Source organism: Berghia stephanieae, chromosome 13 (assembly GCF_034508935.2).
Source record: "Berghia stephanieae isolate SIO BIC M18660-M18661 chromosome 13, UCSD_Bste_1.3, whole genome shotgun sequence".
In the NCBI taxonomy this organism is placed as follows: domain Eukaryota; kingdom Metazoa; phylum Mollusca; class Gastropoda; order Nudibranchia; family Aeolidiidae; genus Berghia; species Berghia stephanieae.
In genome coordinates this window covers 24,321,716-24,332,719 of record NC_088372.1, presented here as the reverse complement: position 1 = coordinate 24,332,719, position 11,004 = coordinate 24,321,716, and the positions used below count along the sequence as shown (strand labels likewise).

General features: G+C 38.4%; 1 protein-coding gene across 4 annotated transcripts in view; it reads right to left on the bottom strand.

Moving 5' to 3' along the window:
* Positions 1-1,743: 1,743 nt before the first annotated feature.
* The window catches only part of LOC144958526 (fibrinogen gamma chain-like), a 33,422-nt gene continuing 24,161 nt past the window's right edge, over positions 1,744-11,004 (bottom strand). For 2 of the 4 annotated variants that reach the window (XM_078890556.1, XM_078890557.1), the window contains exons 5-8: positions 6,523-6,692; positions 5,532-5,662; positions 4,568-4,746; positions 1,804-2,647 (exon numbers count right to left, since the gene is read on the bottom strand). In XM_078890556.1, the coding sequence (XP_078746682.1) occupies positions 2,549-2,647; positions 4,568-4,746; positions 5,532-5,662; positions 6,523-6,692 (579 nt within the window). In that variant the 3' untranslated portion in view covers positions 1,804-2,548. Of the gene's footprint in view, positions 2,648-4,567; positions 4,747-5,531; positions 5,663-6,522; positions 6,693-11,004 lie in introns of all 4 variants that reach the window. The other 2 variants (XM_078890554.1, XM_078890555.1) reach the window with 2 other exon arrangements.

The window sequence follows — 11,004 nt, the reverse complement described above, 5'->3', positions numbered from 1 at the left end:
GAGCTTCACAAAGTTAAAGATGAGATTAGGCAGTATGTTAATGACAAGGCTCTACCATCTTTTAACAAAGATGATAGACTAGACAGATGGTGGTGTTCTCTTGATATAGAGAGGAGGTATCCCCTCCTTCAAAGAATGGTTAAGGCATTGGTAACAATATTTCATGGTGCCCAGGTTGAGAGCACCTTTTCTCATATGTCCAGAATAATCAACAAACAGACATCAAGAATGGGCATAGGGATGCTCTCAGCAATCCAGACCGTGAAATATGAGCTGCTGAGCAACAAGTTGACTTCATGTCAGTATTTTTATAGAAGGGAGCCTCTGTATGATCCTGTGTGCCACCAACTCTGCACCAACATGAGGACAGCACATAGGGTCTATCAGGCTAAAAGGCAGGCTGCAGCTAAAAGGAATGAAATGGATGAGAAATTAAAGAAGGCTGCCCCAACCATGAATGTTGTGAAGAAACTCACGGCTTTGGCCAAGAAAAGGCAGCTTGGCAAGAAGTTAGAGCCTGCTCCCAAGAGAAGGAGGCTTTGAGAAGCAAGTGAAATTGAAGAAGATGTGAGGGGTGGAGGTGGTCAAATGTGATGGATTATGTTAATTATGTGTGTTAATTTTGTGATATGTTTACAATTTATGACCAAGTGTGTGAATTGACTTATGGATTAATTGGTCCCACATGAACTCTAAAACTAAAAGTACAATAGCAGCTTTTGGACTTCGTACAATATAGGGTAGGTGTTTTGTTTACATAATAAGATAATTGGTTACGCATAAAATTACGGTTAGGAGGTTGGTACGATAGCGCGTAAAATTTTCAGTGGTTTTGAAAATTCCCAACATGGACCCCTGCATGTGCTCATGGGCGCGAATGATTCGCTTTGAGCGAGTGGTCCTAGTCCTAGATTGTGGCCCTGGCGCTCTGGAGTCTTCCGTTCCCAAAGGAGCTGCTGGTCCATTTGTTACTTCTGGTACAGTGGCCTCTGAGAATTCCTGAACCAAAGATGCCTTCGATAGGATCAGGTTCAGGATCTGACTGTTGTACGTTTGCCTCAGCCACAGAGCGATGGATATGTTGTCTATTTCTCCTGTATGTTTTACCAGTAGTATTCTGCGGCATAAAGGATCTTTCCTGATATTTCTTTACCACTGAGGAAGGTCACCAGTCCTTGGTGCCTGGCTGAGGCTTCACTCTCGCCTCCTCTCCTGGTGAAAGGAGAGGGAGGGAATTTTCTCTCTCTCTTTCTCTCTCTCTCTCTCTCTCTCTCTCTCTCTCTCTCGCTCTCTCTCTTTCTCTCTCTTTCTCTCTCTCTCTCTCTCTCTCTCTCTCTCTCTCTCTCTCTCTCCCTCTCTCCTATCCATATTTCTCTCACAACCACCCTTCTATTCACGTTTTCATGTCTATAGTAAAGAAGTCACACCTGGTTATGACTTACTTGACTTTCACCTCCTAATTATCTGATCAAGATGCCTCGGCTGCCTTTCTAATAGTCTGTGTCAATTCCTTCTACGATTCCAGGTCTGTTACTGTTGATGCTAATGCTAGATCTTCCATTGATTTTGGTTTGTGGGCAGATGATTTTGTTTAAATAAAAACAATAACCATGATCAGAGAGTGGTCGATTTCATTCACGTTATTGTTTATAAACAACCAACCACGTTTGAAGGTGTGTCACAAATTCCATGTTTTGATTGGTCAAAAATTTACTGGTTAATTCCTGACATCGGTAAAAATCGTTTATTATCAATTGCCACACAAATAAAGTGAATCTTTTTATTCAGTGATAACATAGAGCATTGTTCATCAATTGTGATTTTATTATTATTATTATTATTAAAGCGCTGAATACATTTATTTATTGTATAATTAAGATCATATTTGGCTTAAACTAAATTCTATTCATCCACCACATTATCACATTCATCTGTAATGTTTCATTCATCCTGTTTTGCTGATAAACGTCCATTTTATCTGTTTTCGTATGTTAAATTAAAGCTTACATTCAATTTCACATTGTTATTTATATTAATTCATCTTGTTTCATTCCGAGACATTGCCAACTTGACGATGTAGTTGTCTGTCACATTTAATGGATGAATAGTTGGGCAATGAGCGCCACGGGTAGATGTATGTTTTCCCAAATGACAACTCCTGTAAAGACTGATAGCCTAAATATAAATAAGCTCAGAAGACACCAGCAAAGCATCATCTTTCAACTAAGAACACAACACATACCGCTCATCAGCCATTTAAGCAAAATTATAAAAGACACATCCCCTTCCTGCCCCCTATGTCCACACCCCAAAGAAACAGTAACACACCACTTGCTTGAATAACCTCTTGAAGACCTGAGATGCACATTCCTCCCACCAAATCCAAGCATCAGTAACACACTTTATATAGTCACCTGGAACAACTACAAAAGACGTCTAACTTCTAAGTCATGGCACAAGACGCGAAGGGATAGAGCTCAGGTGGTCGCTGGTTCGGATAAGTAAGTAAGAAAGGAAGTAAGTCTGTCTGTCAAAAATTTCATATCGTTTAGGGTGTCCAGTAGAGAGCCATGAGAATATACTTTGGGCTGAAATCTGGATCAATTGGCAGAAGGAAGGTCTCCTCTGGCTTACCTTGTCGAATGAACTGGAAATAGAAACAGGAAAATCTATTGTAATATTGAAGGATCGAAGTTGACAACGACACTCACTCAGCTCGTTATTTTTTTTTTTTTAGTCTAGCCATTTTAATGTTTTGTTGTTTCTAAATTATATTAATTAGACTATAATTGGTAAATGTTATATATTATAGATAGACGATAGAATGTAGTTGACGGCACTTTTTTGTTATTGTTTTTTTATTACCACGCACGTTTATGGGTAATTCTAACTTAATGTATTAACCAGACTATAAAAGTTCAAGGTTACACAGAGTTTTGTGTGTTGGTCCGTTATACTTCCGGGTGGCAATGTTGTCAGCTTCTTAGCCAAGCGCATACTATCTATAGTTGCCACGTTATATCAGGCTAGCGGATGTTGTGAGTAGTTTACCTAAACTGCAAAGCATCAATAGAGATAGATACTGCCGCACATTGACGATACACCTTTATTAATTTGCCCCCCCCCCCCCCCCCCCCCCCACAAAAAAAAAAAAAAGCCAAAAACGAAAAAAAAAAAACACTCTTTCTAATTGCATCGGAGCTGACGTATACTTATATGCAGGTCTGATAGCCCGATTTGTCATGACCACATTGTTGAAATGGAAATGCTCTCTAACCAACGCAAAATAGATAGGTACTTACCAATATAACTGTTAAATCAAACCCATTGGGTTCTCAGACCTGGCTAATAATATTATGTGCAACAAACCGGGGCCGTTCCATGTAGAGGCTATGTGTTCTAGTGGTATGACACTCGCTTTCGGATAGGAAGGTCCTAGGTTCGAGCCTCGCTCGGCGCATAATTGAGTCCTTGGAAAAGACTCTTCACTCACATTCTCTTACCGTACTCAAGTGTAAAATGAGTAATGGCCGTTTACAGCATAAATTGTCTCTGTCATCAAAAAATGTAATATCGCTTAACAGGCGTCATGTCCCGTCCTAAATGTTAAGTGTTGCTGTTGGGACCCTTTGTAAAGCACTTTGAGCGCGTTCAGTGGATATTGCGCTATATTAAAGCTTTTTTTTTTTTTCAGAGAGTCAAATTTCCAAAAAAAAAAAAAAAAAAAAAAAACGTGAAGAGTGGTTTTCTAAAACTCCTTATCTCAATTTTTGTCATTTTAAGATGGTCTGGATAATTTTCCCTAAAATATCTCATCTGGTCTATCATTTTATCATAATAGAGACCTTCAGCAAATCATTTTGGACTGAAGACCTTAATTTATCACGTGATCGTTTATTATAGAAAGGGAATTCCTAAGTGACGAGTGCAAATTCATACCATCTATAGAAATTCCGTGTGACAAGTTGATGCTTAAAACAAAGTTTAGGTTTCATTATTACTCATGACAAGAACATCTCAAAAAGTGGAAAATTTGACTTATCAAGTTTTGGAAAACCAGTCTTAAATCATTTTAAGATAAATGATTTCTAGATATTATTTAATAAAGTAGAACGCTGCAACCTCTAACAACAATGAAACTATTCTAATAATAATATTATCTTTTTCTGGTGAATGAAAATGTTGATATTTGAAGCTCTAAGAAATAAACGGCAGCTTCAATTTTATAATCATCTAAGACGAATATTGTACAAATGTGGAATATTGTATACAAATGTGGAATATTGTATACAAATGTGGAATATTGTATACAAATGTGGACGATCCGGGTTTCCCCTTGATCGTCTTTTCTCACATCTCTCATTTCTCTTTAGTAATTCATTAAAAAAAAAAAAAAAAAAAAACACACACAAGCGACAAAAACACTCCCCTTCTATCGAAAAAAAACCCCCATCGAAAACCTTAAACAAAAACAAACAACACCCCCCCCCCCCCCCCCCCAAAAAAAAAAAAAAAAAAAAAAAAAAAAAAAAAAACCAACAACAACCAAAAAACACAACATGTTAACCTGGTAAGGATCGATCACTCCATTGACATTACACTTGGTGCAGTTATTGGTAGACTCGAACCACCAGCCTGCGCCGTGCCGGGCAGCACAGTTGACGTCGTCGTTGCCGTCGTTGTCTCTGTCGTATGTGGAGAAGGGGAGGGCTGGGCTGCCGTTCCAACACGCAACTACTGCATGCGCTGTGGAAATAACAGTTGTGCATCATGTCAGCTTACTTATTCCCAAATTCAGTGGGTGTGTTTTCTTCACGTCATTTGACCACTCTGCAGTAGTACCCTGATAAAAAAAAAAACAAACAAAAAAACAGCAAAACAACAAACAACAACAAAGAAAAGAATAAAACCCCAAAAGACACGGATTAATATATATAATCGTGTTGGAAACAAATATGGTACGAATAGTGCTCAACATGTAACAATGGAGCGAATTATTATTGTAATATTTACCACGATGTTGGAGTCAGTCTACATCGATGTTTCAGGCCTTTCAGCCACCGTCAGGACTGTGTGTTACATGATTTTAGTTTGTTGTGTGTTGTTGCATGTTCCACAACTAACAACGCACAACAAACCAAAATCATGTAACACACAGTCCTGACGATTGCTGAAAGGCCTGAAACATCGATGTAGACTGACTCCAACTTCGTGGTAAATATTACACGTCTTGCAGGTACATCTCAATATTAACTCACTCAATCCTAGAGATTTTTGCTACTTTTCGAAATGGGAAAAATGTATTAAAAATGAGCATGCACATAGATAGTTTTATTCAACTACAATTAACATGCAAAAAATATTTTTTTTAAACAAAAACATTTGATACTACGCCTATAATTTGTTTCAGAAATATGTAATAATAAATAGGCATGGGGGTAAAAGTTACCCGGGTAAACTACGGATGTGTAGTCGGTGTTAGGGTTGAGTGAGTTAAACCGTTCTGAGGCGGTAGGTCAGGGGTAGCTTACACAGAGTTGTTGAGACCGAGTCGTAAGTGACGGCGTAGTTATCTGCCTCGGATGCCATCACAAAGTTGTAGTGTGTGAATTGATGGTTGATGCTCCCATTATTAATGGTCAAGAGAAACCGGTAATTACGACTGAAAGAAAGGATTAATATATTATTATCTATCAATATTCTATGGTGAGTGAGTGAATGAATCAATGAACAAATGAATCGAAATTTGAATTAATAAAAGAATTAATTAATTAATGAACGAACCGAAGTATGAATGAATTTATAAATCAATTAGAGAATGACTCAAAGAATCGAAATTTGAATAAATAAAATAATGATAGAATGAATGAATCGAAATTTGAATGAATGAATGGACGAACGGCTGTAAAATTAGATGATAAATAATATGTGAAAGACTAACGTCCTAACACAATGATATCGAGCAATAGCTACATTGTCCGCCCAGCAATGATTGCATAGTTGAGTCTGTTAGTTCTGGCGGAATGTACTTTGCCATAGATTAGTGTCGTATCCAAGGGGTAGGAAGCAATTTCATCATTGATAATTCTGTTTCTTCTCCTCCTGTTTTTTCTCCGCTTCATCCATCTCCTCTGTCTCCGTCTCCTACTCCCTCTTCTTCTTCTTCTTCTTCTTCTTCTTCTTCTTCTTCTTCTTCTTCTTCTTCTTCTTCTTCTTCTTCTTCTTCTTCTTCTTTCCCATCCTCCTTCTCCTCCTCCTTCTCCTCCTCCTCCTCCTCCTCCTCCTCCTCCTCCTCCTCATCCTTTTCTCCTCCTCCTCCTCCTCCTCCTCCTCCTCCTCCTCCTCCTTCTTCTTCTTCTTCTTCTTCTTCTTCTTTGCTTCTTCTTCTTCTTCTTCTTCTTCTTCTTCTTCTTCTTCTTCTTCTTCTTCCTCCTCATCCTCCTCCTCCTCCTCCTCCTCCTCTTCTTCTTCTTGACAATTGTTTCCATTTACTATTATTTTTAAAAATCACCCTTTTCTGACCTTGTAGTAATGTAATGTATTTTGTCATTGCCCATCCACATATCGTTCATTGCTTCACTGTAATTAAACCCGAGCTTGTAGTCTGCCCATGATCTGTTGAAAGTGTGTGCTGCTGAAAGATGGGCTTGAACCTGAGTCAGGCCAAATGAGGATGCCAAGTAACAATAGACCTGAAACCAGATAAAGAATTGAAAATTTAAGTTTAACCGTCTCCTTACTACATACAGAAAAATCGTCACATTTGTTCGACACAATATCCTTTTTTAAAAAAAGATTCAGATTTATTTTGTACATCACAAACTTTGAAGAATGATCTTTGTTTGATTAATAAGAACATTAGAGTTGTTTTGTAGAGAGGTTGTTTTTTTGTTTGTTCTTTTTTAAACTTTTTTTTTCTGCTGGATAAGCCTGCCATTTTGGGAGAATACTGAAAATGATCGGTAAGGAGAGAGTTAAAGCGCTTTAAAAGGGTTCCCCGGCCAACAACAACACTTAACATGTAGGACGAGACATAACGCATGATAGTGATAGGCGATATTACATTTTTTCCCCGGACAGAGACAATTCTGATAACGGCCAGGTACTCGTTTTACAAATTTTGTGATATATATATATATATATATATATATATATATATATATATATATATATATATATATATATATATATATATAATATATATATATATATATATATATATATATATATATATATATATATATATATATATATATATATATATATATATCGAGAAAATAAAAGGTCCCAAAGTAGAGATCTTTAAAACTATGATAATATTTATAAATCATCACAAAATTTTGCACACTGTGAACAACAGCAACAACTTGTTTTTACGAATCTCAAATTTCAAGAAAAGAATATCACTAAAAATTGTCATATCAAGAGTTCGAGAAATTCTCGCCATGAATTACTTTGAACGTCCTGTCGAGTCATTGGGCAAGATCTTGCGCAGGGGTGGGTGCAGCTCACCCCGTTTACTTCCTGTTTCATTGTACGCATTTGCACTGTGTTGAACACACAATCAAAACAAGAAAACAGAATTCCTAAAACTGACAACTAACAGTCTCACAGTAGTGCTGGGTCGAGTTTGAAACGATCAAATCGAGCGGGTTTTCGATCGAGTCCTCTAAAATCGAGTCGGTTTCGAGCGGGTTTCGAGTCAGTGACGTCATCGAGCAGTGATTCGTTTGAAAAAAAAAAAAAACACGAGCAACTCGTTTGCCACAGGAAACTTCACATACCCCTCCCTCTCTTATGTCTGTGGCTGGCTTGACTGCAGCTGGTTATGATGGGGGCTGCCAGATGGCCAAGTTCAAAATTGGTTACTAAGAAACGCTTTTCTATTATTATTCATTAAAAAAAAAATCTTTTATTTAAAAAAAATGAAAAGATAAGTTTATCCAACTGTAGTCGATTGTTTTGTTAATCAAAACAAATGAGTTTTTCAAGGGAGTCAGAATGCTTGTGGTGTTGGGCTATTTGGGGTCTATTTGACTACTTGGGCAAGAAGAAATCTGGCTGTCTGGCAGCCTTGATTATGATCGTTCGTCGCATCACACACACATACACACACACACACACACACACACACACACACACACACACGCCATCAAACAGTTGTTGATGGTGAAGGGTTGAGACCCCCCCCCCCCTCCCACCACCATCATCCCGCTGTCACCTTAACATTTCATATTTATGTAGCGCCAAAAGTTGTCGGCCGCCCCCACCTCCCATAATTTGTCACTGGTCGTCATCGCCTCTTGTGTGTGCGGGAAAGGTCGTGCCTTTCATTTCATTATTTGAAAAATAAATGAACAAGAATGGTGTGTTTTTATTAGGTAGGTAGATAATAATATATATAATGTTTGCATGAGTCTGAGGTCTTTCTCATCAGCGCCAATGGAGTGCAGTTGTTTTAGTATTTCTTCGTGGCATACTCTATCAAAAGCTTTTTTGTAGTCGACAAAACAGAGGTATAGTGGGGTCTGAACCTGTATAGCTCTTTCACTTAAAACACGGAGGAGGTATATTGCGTTCCTTGTCCCTCTGTCAGGTTGGAATCCATATTGTTCTTCTGCGATTTCGGGGTTAATCTTATTCCTTAGCCTGTTGATAATTATACGCAACAGTATTTTGTTGATGTGGCTTATTAAACTTATAGTTCTAAAATTTTCGCATCTGACTGCACCTGCTTTCTTTGGTATTGCTATGAAAATAGAGTTACAGAGATCTTCTGGAATTTTCCCAGTATTGTATATATTGTTGAATAATATGTGAAGTTCATCAATTGCCAGATCTCCTAGGCTTTTTAATACCTCTACAGATATTTCATCAGGGCCTGTTGCTTTACCATCCCTCATTCGTTCCATGGCATGTTCAATTTCACTTTTGGTGATGTTTGGTCCGCTTAATGGTTCTTTGAATTTCAGTGGTGGTTCATTTCTATTTGGATCATTGTACAGACTCATGCAAACATTATACTACACCCAGCAGGCATCTATCAAAATCGGAAACTCTACAGGAAATTCCATTCCTATTAAGAAAGGAGTCCGTCAAGGGTGTGTTGCCTCACCAGATCTGTTTAATCTATACCAAGAAACAATCATGAGGGGCATAAATAATATGGAGGGAATAAAAGTGGGAGGTCACAACATAAATAATATAAGATACGCAGACGATACGGTACTCATTGCAACATCAGAAATCCAACTTCAAAAGATTGTTGACAAAGTGGTAGTAGATAGTGAAGCCAAGGGAATGGAAGTGAATATCACCAAAACGGAATGCATGGTAATACAGAAAAACCCCGAAAACAACAACACCTGCAATATAACGATTCACGGCGAGCAACTTACCAACGTAGAAAGTTTTAAATACCTAGGTTCAATAGTGACAACAGATGGAAGATGTAACCGAGACATACGAGCAAGAATAACTCAAGCCAAACAGGCCTTCATGGACCTGGGAAACATTTTGAAAAACAAACAGATGTCGTTCGGGATTAGATTCCGAGTCTTGAAGTGCTACGTGTGGCCAATCTTGTTATACGGATGCGAAAGCTGGACTACAAATGCAGAAACACAAAAGAACATTGAAGCTTTTGAAATGTGGTGCTTGAGAAGGATGCAGAGAATATCGTATACTGCACACAAAACGAACGAAGAAGTGCTAAAACAAACATACCAACAAAGGAAACTAATGCCCTTAATAGTGGATCGACAACTATCCTTTTTCGGACACATAGTAAGGAAAGATAAGAATGAATACCTGGCAAGTTGTGGAAAAATACCTGGTAAACGCGCCCGGGGGAGACAAAGAAAAACACTCATAGACCAACTGAAGGGCTTCACCAGCCTAACAATCCAAGAGCTGTTTGAAAAGGCAAGAGACAGGGAGGAATGGAGAGAGATAATTCATGCAGTATCCGAAGCCTGGACCAGGCATGGAACCTAGAAGAAGAAGAAGAAGATAATAATAATATTTAGCAGGTTCCACACCCAGACACACACGGATTGCCCGGACACGATGATAACGATGCCGACGACAATGGATGACGATGATGATGATGATGATGATTATCGTGTTTCTGTTTAAAAAATGAAATACTTTAGCAGGTTCCACCCCCACCCCCCACACGGATAGACCGGACTCGAAGATGATGATTGTGGTTTTGCTGGCTGTTACGGCTGTGATGAGGATGATGATAATGATGATGATGATGATGATGACGATGGCGCTGATGGTGATTATTTGTTCGGTCGCTCAGTGGTACGGTGTCTCTTGCCACAAAATCAAGCCTTGTCAATGGCCGGATGAGTGACAGTGATTGTTGAAAATTGTGATCCAGACGTTAAGTCCGTGTGTCAGGCACTTGACTCAGGTGTGAATGTATTCTTATCTTATAAGCAATGACGGGTATTGTAAAGAGCTTTAATACAAAAAGACTCCAAACAGCGATCGGTACCTACTGTACGAAATGGATGTATGGTCGATATGGCGTGCCGGAGGAATAAATTAAATAAAATATTGTGAAGTTAATTGAGCATGGTAAATCCTTGGAAATGCGCTTTGAACTAATACACCTGCTAGACAACTCCGATTCCAATATAAACGACTGATTAATATTCCCATATATAAACTATAGTTAGCTGAAAATCTTTCTTTGTCGGGACTCCAAAAGTATGGAACGAATTAGACAAAGAAATCAAAGGAGTCTTTTAGGAGCACTGATTGATTTTAGATTGATTATTACATTGAAATGTGTTGATATTTATTTTATCCATTATTATTAGGGTGGTGGTGGTGGTGGTGATGATGATCCCGCTGATATGATGGTGATGATAAATAAATTAAACATAATTCCCTTTATTCATCCCATAGGGGAGATTCGCCTTTCGGGTCTATTCTAAGGGAAGACTGGAATAACCCAAGCGATAGCCGCAGTGCAGCGCCGCAAATTTA